Source organism: Chrysoperla carnea, chromosome 2, assembly GCF_905475395.1.
Source record: "Chrysoperla carnea chromosome 2, inChrCarn1.1, whole genome shotgun sequence".
NCBI classification, from domain to species: domain Eukaryota; kingdom Metazoa; phylum Arthropoda; class Insecta; order Neuroptera; family Chrysopidae; genus Chrysoperla; species Chrysoperla carnea.
Genome location: NC_058338.1, coordinates 6468689 through 6490281, shown reverse-complemented (window position 1 = coordinate 6490281; position 21593 = coordinate 6468689). Strand labels below are relative to the sequence as shown.

Here is a 21593-nt window from a genome sequence, read left to right as displayed (position 1 = left end):
TTAAATAATATATATATATTTTAAAAAAATTAGTGTATTTATTTATTTATAAATACAGGTTGGACTTTTATTAAAGTGTTATTGAAATATAAACAAAATGTTAACGCGTTTTTGTGTGCCCGATGATGCAAAAATAAATGTTCCGAAACGTTGCGTAAAATATTTATTATAAAAAATACTTTGGAATGTGAGTGAGATGCATGAATTTAAATTTAAGTAGGGATGACATTTAAGTTTCAAGAAAATTTAAAAGGCCGAATTAAAAAAATTAATTATTATTTGAATAAACTATTAACTTTTTTCTGAATAAATCGAATAAAAAAAGTGTATGGCGGGAATTTAGATTGATCAAGATTAAAGAATTTTAATTGTTTTGAAAAGGGTGGAATTCATAACTTTGGCGCCCTTAGGCCATAAAAACTATTCTATTCTTCTTTTATTACAAACGATCCTCTATTTTATTATGAACTTTTTATTAACTCGTTTTTCATGGCTGTCTGTTTGTTCGGTATAAACTTTGTATTTGAAATTCCGAAATTGTTCCCGATGAAATAGTGACCTGCAATTTTCAGAACATGTGTTAATCGAATAACAATACAATATTATGACATAATAAATAATAAAAATATAGTGAAAGCATTGTAAAATTAGATTGATTTTTCTTTTCATTGCTTCCGGCATAATTTTGGTATGGTATCCCTTGTTTTCACATCGCTTCCACCATATTTTAATATTCATACGTTTTTAAAAATAATACTTTTTCTTAAGTCACTCGTATGCGGCTATTTGTAAAAATTTGACGCACTAAATTAAAAACTAAAGATAATTTTGAGCGCCCCAAGCTTTTAAATATAGTTATATATATATGACGTTTACTTAACGTAGAAACATTAAACTAAGATTACTCTTTGAGGAATGTTTAGTCAAATCTAGAAGTTAATTGTACAAGTGGCAACGTTGTTCAATTTTCCTATGTGCTATGACCATGTGCTGCTTGCTATATTTTTTTGCACAAATGAGCAATGAATGAAAGTATTCGTTGTATATCGTGGGATAGATTTACTGCATTAATACAACTACTATTTTGATAAGTATACCTTTGTCTTTCTAAAATATCGCGTTCTCTTTCTCTCTCACCCCGATGGAAATACTTTCAAAGTCAAGTAGTGGTTTATTATATTTGATAATCGATCATGAAAACTCACGGGGAATAACAATAAATTTTAATACAGATGATTTTTATGGATATTATAGCATTTTGAAATTTTATGCATTTAACGAGCTTTGTCGTATATCAGTCGGATAATTTATAAAATTTACTAATATTACTCAGTAAAAATCCGTTTCTAGACATGAAAAATGATAGTAAGTTTTTGTGGAAAAATTTGCAGGTTTTTTTTTCTTCATATTTTAAATCAATAGCGTTTTCTTTTGATTAACAGCAAAAATGACATATTTTTAAGTCGCATTTCCTTCGAAAGCTAACGATTTTCGAAAAAATGATAGTTTTTTTATATGGATCAACTTTCTAATTTAAAGTGTAATTCCATTGCTTACCGTTTAGAATCTAAATTGACTAATAAAGCAACCCGGAGAATTATGTCCAATCTGATGTCAGAACATGATATCCCCCATCAAACTTTGCAACTTTTGTTTAAGTTATTTTATGATTGACTAACTACAAAACGAACTATTAGCTATAATAGATTAAAATGGTTCACCCTATATATAATGTACCTATTGTAGCGTAACTAATTGGTTTTTGACAAAAATAATCCTTAAATAATATCTACAATAAAATTGAACAATAAAAGGAACCAACATGTGTTTTTAAAAAGAGTCCAACCTGTATATAAAAATAAATAAACAGGTGTAGTATATAATATATAACATACCTATAACTATAATTGTATAACCGTTTATATATCCTAACAGACGTTATATGTAACAACATAGGTATGATTATAACTGTTATACATATTATATTCTAACAATCTATGTTTGTTTGTTTTTTTTCATCATAGATAACGTTTCAAATTGTTCGTTATTTTTTTGGCGGTTATTATTAAATTCTTTTTATCCTTTATAATCCAATTAATCTGCGAAACGAATGACAAAATTGCTATCAGAAAACAAACTTTTTTTTCTTTTTCGATTTTAAAGCTGATATTTGGTGAAGTTATGAGTAATAGATAAAAGTTATATAATAACGAATTTATTCGAAAAAAAAACACGTTTTGTAAAACCTTTCCTCTTGGTCGAGGGATTATGACTTGGTCCAGACTTCTTCTATCAGGATATTTAGCAGCAAGTGAAATTTTTTAATTTTTGATGCTGAAATCGGGCCTTGAAAAAGTTTATTTGTTTGAGACGCAGAAACATTCGATTTCAACGGTATCATAGCCCTCGTTTCACGAAAGATAACAATTGCAAATATATTTTTAAATGAGTATTTATCAGTAACGTGTGCAAGTTTCAGAGCTCTACGATTTTTACTTTTTACCGAGAAAAACACTTCCCAAAAAGCGCACTTTTTTGAGGCCCGACTTAGGTATCAAAAATTAAAAAATTTCACTTGTGGCTAAAATATCCTGATAGAAGAAGTCTAGGGGAAGAGATTAAGTCCCGAAAAACCACTCTATCATAATCCCTCGACCAAGAGGAAAGGTTTTAAGAAAGCTGTTTAAAAACAAGTTTCGCTCAATTTTTTTAAGTTTTCTCGACACCTACGCAGGCGTTAATGGATAAATTTTTTTGAGCTCTATAATTCTCCCATTTAGTTTGTTAACTTCTTTTTATCGAAAGAAAATCATTCCTAATCCTAATTTGGTTCGATAACACCCATACCATCTAGTCTATTAAACATAATATATAGCTAATGTTAACTAATTTATTTTTATTTTGTTTGTTTTAGGTAAAAAATTAATTAAATGAAATTATCATATAAATTAATGCAAAATGATAATATTGTTTATATTTTTAATTAATATAAACAATTATATTATCAACAAATAAAAAACAAAAACACGAACTAATTAAAATTGTCATCACATTAATTATCAATAATATCAACAAGAATCGAAACAAAAAAATTAATTAAAGTCATTAAATTTAAATTAAATCAATAACCAACAACATAAATTGATTAAAACTATCATCAAATCTCAATAATCAACAAATACAAGAATAATAAACATTGAAAGTACTTATCAAATCTCAATGATTGTTTAATAATCAACAAGAACAATTAATTAATTAAAATAATCAAAAAATCTCAACAATTATCATGGGCAATTAATTATTGATTAAAATGAATAAAGAATAATCAACAAGAATGCGATTAATTAATTTATTAAAATATCATTAAATTTAAATGGATTAAAATAATCAACAATTAATTAAAATCTCAATGAATTGATTAGTAAAATCTCAATAAATGAATTAAAATCAACAAGAATGGTTAGTTAATTAATTCAAAGAGAAATTTAAATGAATGAAAAATAATTAACAATAAAAAAATTAATTAAAATCATAATTATCATAAATGAATGATTTGATTGATAAATTCATTATGAATAATGTTGAAACATACATTTACAACCACAACAACAACAACGACAACACCCTCAGCAACATCAGCAACATCACAAGGCGGTGGAGGATCGATTCCCACAGTGGGTGTGGGTGGTGGTGGTCCACCACCATTATCAATATCATCCTCACATACATCACATTCACAGCAAAATGTTGGTCCACCAAATCTAATTGGAAACGGTTTATTGTTAACACGCCAACAGCAACAGCATCTGTTATCAACAGATGAAATCATGGAGAATGTATTAGTTGGAGCACGTAATGATTTTAATACGTCACAGACATCAACGACAGCACGTTATGGACAATCACAACGTAATCTACAATCGGCACGTAATCAGCAACATGTTCAGCAACCGTTAAATATATCAACCATTTTAAATACATCGAAACATTCGTTAGGTAATAAAATTAAAATTTTTCCAAAAATAAGAGATATATTACGATTCTAGGAAGATGCGATCCAACAATTTTATTTAATGTCCTGGTATTTCCGGCAGCATTTAACTCCGAAAAGCGCTGTTATGCTATTTAACCAGAAAAATGCAACCCAAAAAAAATCGCTCTTCCCAGAATTAAATGCGGTCGAAAAACCAGTACTTTCTCTTAGGGAATCAAGAAAAGAAATTTTATGACGGAATCTCATATTTGTACATGAGAAAGAACAAAATACACGTTTCTCCTAATCCAAAATTTTTTCCAGAAACAAAAGAGTGGAAAAGGTTTATGGCCACTGCATACAATTTGTAATTTAGACGAGAAACCTGTCCTTCTGGGTCAAAATGGATAAAATCTGAAATAAGGTATTTTTGAAAATGACCCGGTCGTCTGAAGAAGTCCAAAACTTGGATTTAACATTGCTCTTTCCATAACAAACAATATATCAAAAAAAAAAAAAACAAAAAATTTAATTTGAGAGCCTTACTAAAGAAGTTTACTTTCAATCTAGTCGGTTACTGAAACTTTCTAAGAGGATAAATTATTATTCGCGATAAATTTCGAAAAAATGAAAATAAAAATCAAATTTTATCAAATGACGTAAGAATTATGATTGACATATTTGCACGCTATCTCAAAGCCGGAATTATTAAACCGGTTTAATAATTACTGGTGTCGATATGTCGTGTGAACGGTCTCTATTATCATTATGACGTAGACAAGGTCATTATCAATTGAATCCGACATGCAAAAATAAAACTGTTTTAAATAATTAAGAGTCATAAATTCACAATCATGTTTTAGGTCTGAGAGTTCACAGAAAAAAAATCATGTGCTTTCACTATTAAAAATTTTTGCTATGAAAGAGAGAAATTCCGGACGATTGTGAAAATTTTCGTAGAGGAAAAGGTTGCTATATGTGACCTTATACAACTATTCGAATCCACGGATTACTTTTACGAACTTAAAACTCCTTCTTATAAAGAAATATCGAAATTCAGCGCCATCTATTGAAAACTTACAAAAAATAAAAATAAGATTTGAAGGAAATTGTATAATTATCACCTCCAGCTGTTGAAAATCAATCCCCTCGCTATAAAAAATTGACATTCACTAATCGATAACATATGTTTTGATCAGGACGATTCGAAGAACATTTTGGGGGTGGTTTGAAAAGTTTCACAGAAAGCCATTTTCCTAATCATAGAAGTACTATAACTAGAATATACGTGTAGCTCGAAATCTACTCGTTAAAAAATTTTGTGGCCGTGAGAGATTTCGATCAGAACAATCTGAAGAACATCTTGGGGGTGGTTTGAAAAAGTTTTGTAGGAAGCCATTTTCCTAGGCATATAGGTACTTTGATCGCTCGTACCTCGAAAATAATCCATTACAAAATTTTGTCCACGTGAGAGCTTTTGATCCGAACGATCCGAAGAATATCTTGGGGACAGTTTGAAAAAGTTTCACAGAAATCCATTTTCTTATCTAATCGTGCGGTGTCCTTCCGTCATTTTGTTTCTGGAAAAATTTAGAATTGGAAAAAGATTTTTTAACTGGGTTTCGCCAGAAAATATTTTATTACAATTTCCGCTTTAAAAACCAATTTTCTTAACCTTTCAGGAGGAAGTAGCAGTATCAGCCCAGTGCATCCATCATCATATAAAAATGGTGGCCTAAACATTTCAAGACAATCACGTGTTAGTGGTATTACAAGCGGTGTTGGTGGTGGACTCCGAGGGGACTCAGTACATTTATCAAATCATCATCATCATAATCAATCAACAAAATACCAAACAGTTTTTGATCGTCCAGTGAATATAAGTAAACAATCATTACCATCACCACACCCATCAGCTGTATCCCCACCAATACCCCCACCACCGCTAAAATCAACAACATTAGCAACAACAACAATGAACAATACACAAACAAATCATAATAATTTAAAAAATGATTTAGGTATTAAAGAAATGTTAATATCGTTAGGTTTACTATGTTTAATTAGTTTACTATTAGCTTTATTATCGTTAATATTTTTATTGAAAATATCACCAGTGACGGCAGCGGATATACGTGAAATATTACGTGCTGAACAATTAACATTAATTACGGCCGAAGAATATGTGGTGGTGTATGAAGTGACATTGGCATTGTGTGCGTTAACGCTCTCGTTAAACTTGTGTTGTTTATTAGTTTGTGCAATACAATTTTTATTTACTGTGAAATTAGTGAAATCGGCATCGAATTCTGCGGTATCAGCATCTCATCTTAATTATAGGTAATCATGTTTGTTTTATTTAAAATATTCATTTATTAAAAAACGCCAGTTACGCCAGTAAAATGGGTATGTTATTTGGACTTAGGAGAGTGTGAAACGACGTTTTGCAAGCAAAAAAAAGTTGTGCTTCCTGCATAATACGTGAAAAAGTAGCTTTATATCACGCTTTGCGATTTTAATGTAAGATTTGACTGGCGTAAGTGATATTTATATTTTAATATAAAGTAGAAATTGCCCGATTTTCTTACTTTTGCTTTGGAGGCGACTCGAAAGTATATCGGTGCTGATTAAAATCAGGTAAAGCTGCGAGTAAACATATCGAAATGTTTTTGAATTTCTCAGATTTTTGAGATTGTTCTTCAAAATTGCAACTTTTTCAAAAAGAAAAACGAAATAATACTGTTTAAAAACTTGGGAAAAATTTCCGGAAAGCAGAATTTTTGCATGAATCTTCTATTTGTGGTTCTAAACAAAATTCCAAAGGACCCGTCGATCCGTATGGCGCTACAAAAGAAAGACGGGATCAAATATCACAAAATATGATTTTAAGCGAACGGTCATGCTAGTTGTGGATCGAGGCCAAGCCGTTCTTTGCTCCCCAGGTGTGTAATATGCCATTAATGGTGCGCGTAAAGAAGTTTCACTATAAAACGATATGTATTATAAAACGATATGTATTCTACGCCCCTTTGGAGAGGAAGCAAATAAAAAAAAAATTCTAAAACAATCAAGTCAGAGCCAGAGAAAAGTTAGGTAATTTCATGTCAACAATTCACTCTCCACTCTAGCAATGATTCATTTCGTTGAGTGAGCAATATATTAGGCTCTCTACTTTCGAAACTTGACTGAGCTGTACCTTGTACAAATTTATCGATTAAAATTACAATTTCTGAAAAAGAATTGATGATATCACAACTTTGATTTCAAAGAATTTTTGTTCCAAATTCGATACATAATTTAAATATCACGCAGGTTTAAAATTAAAGAACGCGATTGCAGATGGGTTAATAAAACTTTGATGTTTTCATTCTGGCGTTAAAAATAATGGCAAATATGAAGTAAAATTCTCGAATTTTAGGGCGGGCATAAAAATGTCTTTGGCTAAATTTTGGGTAATAAGCACAAAGCATTTTGTCAAAATTTTCCTGCATAAGTTTTTAAATACTATTCCATTTTTCGTTAAATTAAGTGTCTAGTTCTGCCATGTTTAAGACAATGTCGCGATTACTAATATTTATCCATTTTTATTTAATTTTAGGACAAATAAATATTTACAAAAATCATCAATAAGTCGAGTTTGTGCAGTTGCTGGATTTTTTATATCAATACCAGTATTTTTAACAGGTAAAAAATGTTATTACTTATTTTTTAAACAATTCAACAAATCAAATTTGATAAAATTTCTAAAATTTTACCAAAAGTACCCGATTAACTTAAATATCATTTGAACACTTATCTATTATAATTTAAATAAAATAGTCACAACATACTGCAAGTGAGAACTTGAATTTGTATTTTTTTTTTAAAATCAATCTCATATTTTTACAATCCATAGTAGCATTGCTATTACAGCATAGGTGGTAATTTTGTATGGAGTTTAAAATCATTTGTATACAAAATTTCAATCATTTTTTAAACGATTGAGAAATTATAAACCGTACTTTCGGCTAGGAAATCCAGAAAAATAGTATAAAACCCATTGCCAAAATGTTGGATTTCCTGGCCTAGAGGGTCCTAATATACTACATTTTCTGAAACAAAAAATTTATTCATTTTCCAGGTATAATCTTGTACACATTCATTCAATTCCATTCAACGCCAGCAATCGTGACAAGCGGTTTCATTGGTTTAGGTATTGTCTTCTGCGGTTGTGCAATGGTCCATAACGTGTTCATATGGCAACGTGAAAAAACCAATGCATGCAAGTTACGTGCACAAATCTTACGTGAACAATCACGTGAGCTACGTGAACAATATGACAATTCATTCATCTTACAACAATCACAACATAATCAAACAAATGCTATTGCATCATCGACCCAAATCTTTAATGGAACATCCCAAAATATTAGTATTACAAATCCAAATTTATTGAATGCTTCGTCAATAGCCAATAACAATAATAATGATCATTATAACAATAATAGTGTGTTGATAAATAGTTCACACTTGTCAACATTGGGAGGCACTGGGGGTGGAATGCTTGCGTCACCGTCCTTAATGAATAATGGTGGTTTGACAAGTAGTAATAGTGTTATTGGTAAATTAACAGTGGCTGTTGGCGGTGCTGCAGCTGGAGTGGGGGGAGGTTTGGGTGAACGGGGTACAACGGGGGGTGGTGTTGGACATTATAATAATATACATCGACGAGATGCGAGTAGTTGTAGTATCAGTCCAAATGGGGGTTTAAATAATAATACAAGTGGGATTTCACCGCATGAGCTATCGACACTAGTTTAAAATAATTGTAAATAAATCTTTTTTGGGAAATTTTTGATTATTGAAAACCGATTATTTTAAATATTGGTCTCCGAGCATGACACTTGGAGCTTAAATATAAAAAAAAGTGGTCTCTATTTGTTAGCAGATGTTATCTTATGATATCGCTTGCTTAAGTGTTTCGAGAAATCGCATACGAATTTTAAATAAATAATTAAAAATTAAAATTATATTAAATTCACGATGAAATTAAAATCGATTGACATATTTTAAAATATTTATGAATTCAATAAATAATCGATACACTACTTAAATATTTGATTTCAATTTTTATTTGAACTTTTTGTATATAATTTTATACACATATATAAAATATCATAGATGTCTATAAGAATCTTAGATCGTTTAAAATAAAAAAATTTCACTTAAAAAGTGTTTTCAAATCATTTGAGCTTGGGGTGGGACACACTTAGACCATAGAATCCGTCGTGATACCGAAAAAGGGTTGGCTCATCCACGGCTACTACTCCATGAACTATTTGGAGCTATTTAAGAACAGCGGCAGTGCTTTGACGTCGACGAAGGTCGGAGAGGTTGTCAAAGAGAGGCTGGCTCAAGTAAGTCCATCTCTTTATGGCAAGATCTGGACAGTGACAGAGAAAACGAGGCATTGCCACCTTCTCCTCCCTACTGTGACAGCTTCTGCAGTAGTCGTGATACACTGTCAGGCCCACGAGTTTAGCATGCCTGTCTCCCAACCAGTGTCCTGTAATAGCCGCAATAACTTTCTAATAGAGGCTTTTGGAAGGGATATAAGATCTTCGGCGCGCCTACAATTGTATTCTCTTTTAGGAGCAGGATGCAGTTCGCGAATAGAACTTCCGAATGCCATTTCTAGTAAATTCGTCGGCTTCACAGTTTCTTGCAATGTCTCTGTGTCCCGGTTCCCATATTAGGTTTACATTCATTTGTTCCGCCATCGCATTTAAGGACGTACGGCAGTGCTGTTGCTACCTTTGAGGTTAAATAGACTGAGCTGAAGGATTTAAGGGTTGCTTAAAGTGACTGTAATTTCAATATGATTTAGTTTTATAGTTAAAGAAAATAATTTAATTTTTTACGCAGAAATTTCCGCAATTCATCTCCTCAAAAATTTTTTTCACCTTTGATAGCGATCTAGATTTTCCTATAGACATCAATGAATATAAAATAGACTGATAATTACACAAATTTTTATACATTTTCTTGTACATAGTTCCGCGCAAACACTCTTGCCTTGCTGCCATTATTTTTTTTACTTACAAATGTTTTTTTTTTTTAAACAAGTATTTTTACAGATTATTTATTTTTTATTTTTAAGTTTTTATACAAATTTTTATATGCCAAGTTTTTAAAAACAAAAAAAATTAATTACAAAGTTAAAAGTTCAAAAAGATAAATTTTAAAAATGGTGTTGGAGAAGAATTATGAAAGAATTTTATAAATTCAAATCAGAATAATTTATCAAATCATTAATTAACTTCATTTAATTAATGTGTAAGTAAATATTATATACTTGTTTTACAGGGTGTCTCAGTATTATGGTCCTATTATTTTTTTACAATTAACCAACTTTTTGATATACCCTGTATTATGACTATATTGGTATGTTTTTATTTAAAAAGATGAATATAATTTAAGAATTTTAAGAGATTTATTGGAAAAAATCTTATTTTCTAAGCAATTTACATGAATTTTGCGAGTTTCTTTTCCCCATAATTAAATTTTCCGGAAAAAATTGCTTGAATCGTAAAAACGCACTTAATTCCCGTGACCGTCGAAACTAAACGCTGAAAAATCAATGTGAATTCTACTTGCCTGATGGATTTGTGATATCGATGCTGGACTGCCCTTCATAAAACCTATGTTTGAAACCCGACCCAGCGAAGAAATTTTTTTAAATTTTTTATAAACTGTTATTCCATAGTTTTAAGTTTTCACTTCTGTCGATAGGCAGTTTATGCGTTGGTTTTGATGAAATCTGCGACTGACAAATTCAATGTACTGTTTCTTACAGGTGTATTACCTACGTATGTAGTAATTATGGTATATATCCATGGTAATACCATACAAAATATAAGTAATTAATACCATACTGTATGTCAACATGTCTGACAAGCCATATACTATGACGTCACGTCAGTTTTAGTAATTTGTATATCTCTCACTGAATTTGTACTTTTATTAATTAATTTTCAGTAATTAAAAATGTATTATTTACTAAAATAATGGGTTACTTTTTTTTAAAAAGTATTTTGGAAATAAATGATTGTTTTTTAAAAGAAATTCGTTCATGTTTTGAATAAATCAAATTACTAAAAAAATTTCGTTAAATTTCATGTAATTTGCTTACGAATAAAAATGAAAAATGGAAAAATTGAAGCTTTAGAAGAATAATTGACTCGTGTACAATAAATATTATTAATATTATTATTATTATTATTTTTTATAAACATTAAAATATATTTATTTATATTTGTATATAAAAAAATGTTATTTATAAAATAAACAAATAAAATATTTAAAAAAAATATTGTTTTTATGAAATTATTTTTACATGCAATCGTTCCAAGAATTATCGTCATTCGTCGACTATGTAAAAAATTTAACATTAATATATTTCTAATGAAATTCTTGAAATAACCCACTTTGGCTTTCAATCAAACAAGCCATATAAAATATGCTTGAACTATCAGAATTTTTAATTCCTCGAAAGTCAGTCAGAATTCTTAATTCCTGGAAAATTTCATTCTTAAATATTTATAAGAGCTAGAAACGTCGTAAAAACGTCACAGAGCTAGAAAAAGTTGATTTCAAGATGGTTGAATTGTAGATATTTCTTTCCTTATTGGGAATTAAAAAGAGATGAAGGATTTTTGGCTTTGTATACTAGCACGCCTTCCTGAAAAAAGCTGCGAAAATTGTTGATTTTAAAATCATTTAAGACAATTTTTAAAATCATTTTCCTGCCATTTTAGCAATATAAATTACGTGTTATTGCCAGTTTCACCGTTGCACGAGCCAACTCTCATACCATACGTCACAAATTTTTTGCACTTTTTCTAGTATCGAAACCGACGGTAATCTATCCGTAGCGGCTATCGGCCTTTGTTCCGCGTCATAGATACTTTAAGGGGGGAGAAATGTTGCCTCATCTCTCTGGCATATATAAAAGAAAAGAGGTAGCTTAGAGGGAGGGGTCGTTTTTCCAAATTTTCGGCGGTTTTGCGTGGTATATAATAATACTTTTCTAAGTATTATGTTATTTGATTTTTTTTCTAGTCGACTGGTGAAAATTACAATTTTCTATCATGTATAGAACTGATAAACTTGATTTTGAAGGGGCGATTCCGATTTGCTGAGGGGTTGCGATGTGTGTAATAAAATTTTTCAAACTATACTGGTAATTTGATACTATTTTGAGTCGATTGGTAAAAATTCCATCTTTTTAGCATGTATAGAAGAGAAAAACGTAATTTTGGGGAATTTTTTTCGAATTATCAGGGGTTGCAATGAAAAATTTTCAGATTTTTGATTTTTCCTGTAGATTTTAAGCAATTTCGCGTCGAATGTCATATCTTTCTATTTGTATAAATCATTGAATCCAGCTTCAGATTGGGAGCTATATAATAGTATTTTAGATTTGATACCTACTAAATAAAAACCAGTCAAGTGCGACTCAAATTTGTACATGAAGGGTTCCGTGCCATCGTACAATTTCCTTTACAAATTTTTATATATTATTATAGCGCCTGTCTTGTTTCTTTTAAAAAATTGATTAAAAAGTACATAGTGTTATATCTTGTACGATGGTAGGGAACTTCCGACTCGCACTAGATTGATTTCTTCAAAGCAAACAAACTCTTTTTTTAAATAAAAACCCCCAAAAAAACCTTTTTTTATTTTGAATAAAAAAAAAAACACCAAAATTAATTTAAAAAATAACATTGTTCAATTTTACAACCGAATTTTCCAATATACATCGATTTATAATTATAGATCAGAGCACTTTGCTCTTTTTTCATCGATGGAAAACGATTATGATTTTTCCGGCATTCATTTACAAAGAAATTCATTAAATATTGTGATACTTTAATTGCATTAAATGTATGTACAATTGATGTGTGGGTCCAATCGAATAGTGCTTTTTCTGGGTGATATTGTACACCCCAGATTGGATATTTTTTCGATTCAATTGTGGATATAAATGTTAAGTTGTTCGGTGTGGTTGATGTTGTTAAAATAAACCAATCTTTTGTCATGTTATGATGTGTGAAATTCTACAAAGTCGAGTTTTAATTAATTATTTAACAATTTTAAGAATGGCGGATATATTTTAAACTTTATAAATAGATTTTAATAAATTGTGTCCAGTCACATGCTAACGTAGTAATTAGTTTAATGCATTAAGTGATAAACAAAATTAAATCTTGTTTTTGAAGCCCAAGATTAAGATTACACCAAAAGTATTAGGTACTTTTCGAAAGTATACTTTCTAAACTTATTTTCGTTTATCGAGAACGTTTCACAAGACCACTAGCTGAAGCTAGCTGCAGATTTTCAATACCCTATCTTTTATAGTTTGGAAGAAAAACGACGCAAAAGTTTTGTCCTAATTTGCGACCTCACGGGTAAAGAGTGATGCTTACGAAAACATTTTTCAAACAAAAGTTGTTTCTTTTTTTATAAGGAACATTATTTACTCTTAAACTTTTGTTCTACTAGACCCAATCTCACTTTTTACGTCTTGATTAAGCTATACAAATTTCAGCTTGATATCGCACTTATTTGACACTTCTGGATTTAAAATCCTTTATCATCTGAAATAATCATCACACTGAAATTTTTCTGATATCATTCGAAAACCTAAACTACCTTCTTGTAAGCCTTTGCATATTTTTTTTTACCACTCTTCCAATTTTGTTTTTAAAGCATGCCAATAACAAGATATTTTCCATATTTTATGCGTTTTTTCACTTAGCCCCCATTTTATGAAAGAAAAAGGCTTTATCTAAAATCTTCTCATACTCATTAGCAAACTTGTACTTTCTAGTTTTGGAATCTGTAAATTTTTAAAATTTTGTTATCTCTTTTTGAGCAATTGATTTCAAAACTAAAAAATTACAAGTTTTCAAACTAGTTATAATTAATTCAAACGAGCTATAATTGCCAGTATATGTATGGAAAGAATTTTTGCTAGCGTGTGAATAAACACATATGGCAAAATCAAATAAATAATAATCAATATTGATGAACTCCAATTACCTTCATGGTCACACAATGACTATGCATGTATGTCATCACTGATTGTTTTTGTACGATATTTAATATGTTTAATGGCATCAATTTAAATATTCGACTTGCTTTATACTCTAAAATCAAAAGGAAAACCAAAATTTTACTGCCTACTCTTCTTGAACAATTCTAATCGCTGAAGTAGTCACTGAATCAGTGATATAAGTTGCTAAAATTTGTTAGTAATCTGTAGTGACTCTTTCGGGGGATTATTTCGGCTATCCCTGATGGAAAAAATATTTGAAGAAGAAATTCTGAAAAAGTCTTATAAACTTTGAATTTCTCAACGTTTTCGGACTAGTCTAATTCATAGTTATTCAGAGTTTTTAATACTTTTTTAAAGTTTCTAAGACTTTTTCAGAGTTTCCTAAGACTTACTAAGACTTATTCTTTTTTCAAATATTTTTTCCACCAGGGTCGGCTATAACTTGACGAATGTTAGCTTTTGGGTGCTACATCGTTGCAGTTTCTTGTTATAGACGCGATTCTTAAGGATGTATGAGCATGACAACAATGTTTGATTTAAAGGCTAAAAATTTGTTTATAGGTAGCCTTTTACTCAAAGAATATGTGGTTAAAATTTCAGCTTAGATATCCGTGCAAATTTTTAAGAAAAAAGTCTTTAAAAATCGATATAAAATACATTGGCTCTTATGGAGGAATCTCAAAAAAACGACATATTTTGGAAGTTTTTGATAATTTTCATTTGGAATGAATGAAAACAAATTAAAAAAAAACTTTTTAATAGAAAATAAACATATTAGCAATGAATTAGAAAAGAAAAAAGCTAAGTGTCACCGTCCATATAAGGGATGTAAGAGCAGGGTAGATTAAGGGTTGAAATTATTTTTATCTTATTTTCAACTTTGATGATGAATTTTGTTATAACTTCATGAATGTAGACGAAAAATAAAAATGAAATTCAATATGTGTCTTGGTTTTCGAAATATCGAAAGCTGAATAATTAAACAAAATTTTCAATTTTCGATATTTTGAAAATTAAGCCAAATATCGAAAAATTTTATTCTTACTTTTCGTCTTATATCGTCAAGAGATAATATAAATTTATCATCAAAATTGAAAATATCTATTTTTAAATTTGTGCCCCCACTACCATGCTCATACATCCTTAAGAAAATCGCACAAAAAGAATTGCAATGGCGTATGCTTGGCTGAACGCAAGCCACAATCATACCCACACCTTATCTTACCCTGATGGAAATATTTTCTGCCAATAGTCTTATTTAGTCTTGCAGTTTCCTGAAAAACAATTCTAGAAGAATGAGAATACTATGAAGCTGTTTGAAGCATTATTACACATTTTTGGACTCTTCTTGAAGAATTTTTCAGAATTAATAATAAATTTTATGAAAATCTGGCTAAAGTAAGTGTATGACTTATTCAGAATTAATCGTAAGAGAAAAATTTAAAACATTTCAGATTGTCAAAGAAAAAAATTTTTCTAGCTATAATTTTACCTTTTCTTAATCTTAACGGTCTTGTTATACTATTAATTACATTACATCGTGTTCGAAGATCTGTTCCAGCACTTAATACAAGAATTATTTCAAAACCTAAACATGTACCCCATATTGGTAAATTTTGATTGATTGCATACGAGTAAAATATTTTTGCAACATCTGCATATCCATCATTTGCTGTTAACATGGCGGCTCCACCAGGAAAAACAACTCTAAAAATTTGTATAAGTTCAAATCAAATATGTTTATTGTCTATTTTCGGAAATAGTTATCCTAGGGATATAAATAATTTACCCATTTAATGAGGACGCCATCAATTGATAATACTGTGTTGATTGTCCAATTCTGAAACAAAAAATCATAAAACAGCCTATTCACATCCATATATTTAAGTTTTAAGCTCAATAATAGTTCAAATTTAAATGTTCCATAGTTTACGAGCAATTAAAGTCTAAAAACGAAATTTGGAAATTTAGCAAAAATCACAGTTGGAAAGAATAACCCACAATTAGTGGGTTTCAAAAAAAAATTTCAATTAGATTGGATCAAATTTGCCCATATTATGCAAAAAATTGTCATCAAAATCCAAAAAATTTAATTTTGCTCTATCACATCCAAATTTTATCCAATTTTGATAAACCAAGTATGTAATCCTACTAAATTTGGGTCATACTTTTCAAATTTGTGGTCAAAATTAACCTAGCTTTATGAGGTTTCAAAAATATGGAGTCCTGGTACCGGAATGAAGCACACAAGTGATAGCTAGCGAAAAATTGACATCACAGATAAAAAGACTGACCCAAAATTAGTGGGTTTCAAAAAAAATTCCATTAAGATCGGATCAAATTTGCCTGTGTTATCAAAAAATTGAAATTTTTTAACTTTATGACGTCATCAAAACCCAAAAAATTTAATTTTGCTCTATCTCATCCAAATTTTATCCAATTTTGATGAACAAAGGATGTAATCCTACTAAATTTGGGTCATACTTTTCAAATTTGTGATAAAAATTAACCTAGCTTTATGAGGTTTCAAGAATATGGAGTCCTGGTCCTTGAATTAAGCACATTAGTGATAGCTAGCGAAAAATTGACATCACATATATAAAGACTGACCCAAAATTAGTGGGATTCAAAAAAAATTCCATTAAGATCGGATCAAATTTGCCTGTGTTATCAAAAAATTGAAATTTTTTAACTTTATGACGTCATCAAAATCCAAAAAATTTAATTTTCCTCTATCACATCCAAATTTTATCCAATTTTGATGAACAAAGTATGTAATCCTACTAAATTTGGGTCATACTTTTCAAATTTATGATCAAACTATTTTTAGTCGCATTTATAGTTAGAAATGCCTTAAATGAAACTCGAAAATCACCCACCTGATAGGTACAACACGGGCACCAGCCATTTCAATATATTTTACATAAGATGCAGAAATGTACGATTTATACTTGGATATCGACAGGTAAAATGGAACACAATTAACTAATGGTGGACTAATTTCTTGACTTAATATACCAATTATTGGTCGTGAATTATGTGGACCCATGAATGGTGGCCATTCTCCATGACCATGCTGATGTAATTCGTTAATATGTTGAGCAATTTGAGCTTTACGTTTAATCGTTTTCGTTTTTTTATTGATTTGATGAAATGTATCATTTAACGGGATTATTATTAATATTAAAAAATAAATTATTATAAAATATTTAAACATTATTTTTATAATTTTGTTAGTTATATTTTAATTTATTCCAAAAATCATTTCGAAAGTTTACTTATGGTAAATAATTATTTGTCGTGCCTTGCAAATCAAAATTTTATTTCCATAGCAATAATTTACAAATTTTATACTTAAAATCTTATATATTCAAACGAGCAATCATTGTATATATATACTAGCTGTGAACTACCCGCTTTGCTGGGCAACATCCCCACTTGCACCCCTCCCTCCACATTTCCTTGCGTTGGATAACAGTTTTGTAATGTACACGTCATGCTCTTTTATTTGATACCCCACTTAGGTATATTTGTAAATATTCGATAATTCCTTCCCACTTTCTCGCTACACCTTTCTACCCTCCGAATGTTAAAAGTAGATAAAAACAATAGATCTTTGAAGCTGGTTGTATATCGTGTCAATATTTTAGCTTAATCGATGCACAACTTTTTTAGTTTTTGAAGCATATCCCTTTCAACCCCTATTTCAACCCCTTACTCTACTATAATATGGATGTATTATACATAAAAACCTTCCTCTTGAATTACTCTATCTATTAAAAAAAACCGCATCAAAATCCGTTGCGTAGTTTCAAAGATTTAAGCGTACATAGGGACATAGGGACAGAAAAAGCGACTTTGTTTTATAATATGTAGTGATAATATATCAACAATCTCGGAAATGACTCGAAGGATTTTCATGAAATTGAGTATATAGAGGTTTTTTGGGGGGAAAAGTCGATCTAGCTAGGTTTCATTTTTAAAAACCCTCGTTTTACTTGTGGTTTCAAGAAATACTGAAACACAAACTGCAAAACATGACGCTTCCTGACATCTATTAGTGCATATCGTAGTTTTATTTCGTATTTGCAACAATTTGAGACCAGTTTTTATACAACCGATAGTTTCGGAGATGCAGCTTTTCAAAATTTGTCTATTTTTTCAAGTTACACGATTTTTTGCAAAATTACATCTTGTTTCACCTTTTGGTGTATTATTTTGTCCTGGCCTTCAGTTATTGAACAAAAATAAACACAATTCTTCAGTCCGCGGTTTATTTAAATAAATGAAATATAAAATGCACAATTTATGATATAACATAACATTGTTCATATTGACAACCATTTTTAGCTGTATATAATAAATTAAAATTATATATTAATGATGATAATTCCATTTGTTTAGAATGAAATGTTTGATTATTTTTACGACATTCATTTACAAAGAAATTCATTAAATATTGTGATACTAATATACCATGTATAGTATGATCATAATGTTCTTTACTCCATTCAAACATTGTTTTCTCTGGATGAAATTGTATACCCCATATTGGATAATGTTTAGATTCAATTGATGAGATATATAATAGATTACGGATTTTATTCGTTGATAATATTAACCATTTTTTATTTAATTTATATTTTATTGCATCCTATCAAAATATATTGGACATTAATATAGTATACCGAAGGCGGGAGGGGGAGGTGACTTTTAAACTATGGCATTGGAAGAAGACTGGAAGATAGAGGATAAAATTCTGAGAAGAAAAGTGCAGAATTCAATAATTACAGTTTTAATTTAAATAACTTTTAATTCTGATTCTGATCTTTGGTAACTTCTTATTACTGTTCATAGATGGCTTTTGACATAAAATTTGAAAATGATTATGAACTATGAACGGTAATAAAAACAAAATTTTAATCATGGGTATAATAGGCTAGGCTAATCAAATTAAAATTTCGAAAGTAAGTTGGAAATGGTTTTAATAGTTTCATTTGGTCCTTAATGCGTGTAATCCAAGTTTGTCCAATCCCAGGAGGTGTACTTATATAACTTAAGGAGCAAAATAAATGCGAAATTTTTAGCAGGTTTGAAGTTTTTTACAATTTAACTTTCTAGCTTCAAAATTGATCGAGATATGCCTATTTTTAAAATGGAGCATTTTTTGCTCATTCCATCAAATGGAAAAGGATCTATCTTGGAAACCGTTTAAGATAGAAAAACAGTTAATCCTCCATCTCACTTTACTATTTCAATGCGATAGTTTTCGAAAGCCTTCCTATATGATATTAACCAAATTATTTGCTTACCTTCGATGTAATACAATATGAATGACTATTTGCTGTTACGGATTGTGATTTTAATATATTTATAATCTCATATGGAGCTGTTTTGAATAAACGACTTTTTGTATAATCTATTTAATTCACTTAAGTTAATTATTATTTTTTTAATCTTGACAATAGTAGCTCCAAAAATAAGTTTTACTGTATCTAGAGAGATCGAATCTAGAAAGGGGCTATCGTGGAACAATTGGTCCTTTCAAAATCAGATCTATTTGACGATATGGGATTGAATGTCAGATATGTTGCTTAAAATCATTTATGGAAGGTGACATTCCGAAGCAATTTCAGTTGACCATACAAGCACTTGTCATTGAATCGCGAAATGAACCAGATTTTCGTACCTTTTTTTCTCAATAACCAAAGGCTCAATGTTATTGAAAACAACTCTATAGAACTCGCAAAAATTATATGTTATCTGCATTTCGGTCAAACTTTTTCAAATTTTCGGGAATGATAGTTTAAGAAATTCTGAATAAAAGTTTCCATGGTCACAAGTCATGAAAATGACAGGATTTCAAGTTATCGCTAAATTAAAATTGGAAAAAGTACTCATTTATATAGAAAAAAAATTATTGTAATTTAATGTAGCTGAAAATATTGATCTTAAAAATTCATATTATTGATCCATTGAACATTTAACACTGTTTCTTCTTTGAATTTTGTAACATATTCTTCAAAAAAACAATAATTAAAAAACAACACCCTTACATTAAAAAACACACTTATTCATGTAGTTATACATATCTGTATATGTATTTGCCTATACACACATAGGCATATATTATACAAATGAGTACATTTTCCAACTTTAATTTAGCTATAACATGAAATCCTGTCATTTTCATGACTTGTGACCATGGAAACTTTTCTTTAGAACGACTATCATTTGCCAAAATTTTAAAAAGTACATATTTTGTCACTCTTGCCCAAAAACTCAATCACTTTTACTTATCAAATGAAACTTATTTTTTGAGTTATCCAGCTAACAAATACGCCCATCATATTCTAGAAAAATACGTACCATATTGGAAAATTAATGGTAACGATATACCACTTATATGACATCGTGTTCGAATATCTTGTTGTTTTAATGCATTATAGATGATTGCTTGAAATCCTAAACATATACCAAATAATGGTATTGGTTGTTGATTATTTTTATTTTTATTGATTATTAATTTATAAATTTTATGTGCAGCTTCACCATAACCATGTGTTTCATTTAGTAATGCATTATCACCAGGTAATAAAATACTACATATAAGGATATTATTTGCATTAAATTATTTGTAAAAAATGAATATTTAATATTTAGTCGCAGCAATGAATGTTTTTACTCGGAAATCCTCAATAACTGCTCCGATTTTGATGATTTTTTTTTCATAATGATTCTTTTTTTTATTATTTAAAATCAGAAACATTTCAGAGGGGGGAAATAATCCGGTTGGGGGGTAAGCATGTCGCGACTGATATATCGACGCCCAGCCTAAATCGCTAATGATAGAAGTTTAAAATTTCTAGAAGTTATTGATTTTATACTGTAAATGTCACATAAGAAAGGCTATTGACTATTATAGAGATCTTTTATGTAGGAATTTGTTGCGGGTAAAAATAAATATTTTTTTGGAAAACTTTTAAAGGTATAACTATTTAACAGTTACTTACCCATTTACAGAATTAACAATTTCTTCATAATAAGAATCCGGTTGACCAATTCTAAAACATTCAATTATACAGGGTCCTAATTTCCCGAGACATTTTCCTCAAAAGCAATAATATGAGCTGTTTGATGAAAAACCAGGCTTCATAAAAGTATAACTTCCATTTTTGTCTAGATTCTAATTGTAAAGCCTTTTTTCAACAATTTTTTAAATAATTGTGTGTAATACTATGATATATTTTATGATTCATATTTCACTGGAAAATTTTGAATAAATTTCTATACTTACTTAATAGGAACAACACGCGCTCCAGCTGATTCGATATATTTCACATAAGATGCTGCGATATATGATTTATACGTTGCTAGCGTACATAATCGATAGATTTGTGAATTTAATTCTTGACTTAAAACACCTAGATATGGTAAAAAATTAATAAAATATGAAATATAACAAAATGAATTAACTATTTAAATACTTTGCGATTCCTCTTTTGAAATACGCATTAAATT

General features: G+C 29.6%; 2 protein-coding genes across 2 annotated transcripts; one reads left to right on the top strand and one right to left on the bottom strand.

Annotated features, from left to right (window-relative positions):
• Positions 1-3549: 3549 nt before the first annotated feature.
• On the top strand, positions 3550-8783 carry LOC123292331. The gene is made up of 4 exons (XM_044872954.1): positions 3550-3996; positions 5656-6313; positions 7572-7657; positions 8094-8783. The coding sequence occupies exons 1-4, from the start codon at positions 3579-3581 to the stop codon at positions 8771-8773; spliced, it is 1842 nt and encodes a 613-aa protein (XP_044728889.1). The 5' UTR covers positions 3550-3578; the 3' UTR covers positions 8774-8783.
• A 3937-nt stretch (positions 8784-12720) lies between these two features.
• LOC123291364 lies at positions 12721-21518 on the bottom strand (the record flags this gene model as incomplete). Its single annotated transcript, XM_044871624.1, has 10 exons — positions 12721-13071; positions 14057-14163; positions 15565-15779; positions 15862-15912; positions 16952-17198; positions 18501-18726; positions 19385-19491; positions 20442-20674; positions 21086-21136; positions 21370-21518. Coding segments are annotated over 10 exons (1737 nt in total), but the record flags the coding sequence as incomplete, so codon positions are not given.
• Between the last annotated feature and the right edge of the window lie 75 nt (positions 21519-21593).

Excerpts from the sequence above, each read along its gene's own strand:
- LOC123292331 (XM_044872954.1), top strand. The coding sequence starts at position 3,579 with ATGTTGAAACATACATTTACAACCACAACAACAACAACGACAACACCC. Across the intron at positions 3,997-5,655 it reads TACATCGAAACATTCGTTAG|GAGGAAGTAGCAGTATCAGC; the intron begins GTAATAAAATTA and ends TTAACCTTTCAG. Across the intron at positions 7,658-8,093 it reads AATACCAGTATTTTTAACAG|GTATAATCTTGTACACATTC; the intron begins GTAAAAAATGTT and ends TTCATTTTCCAG.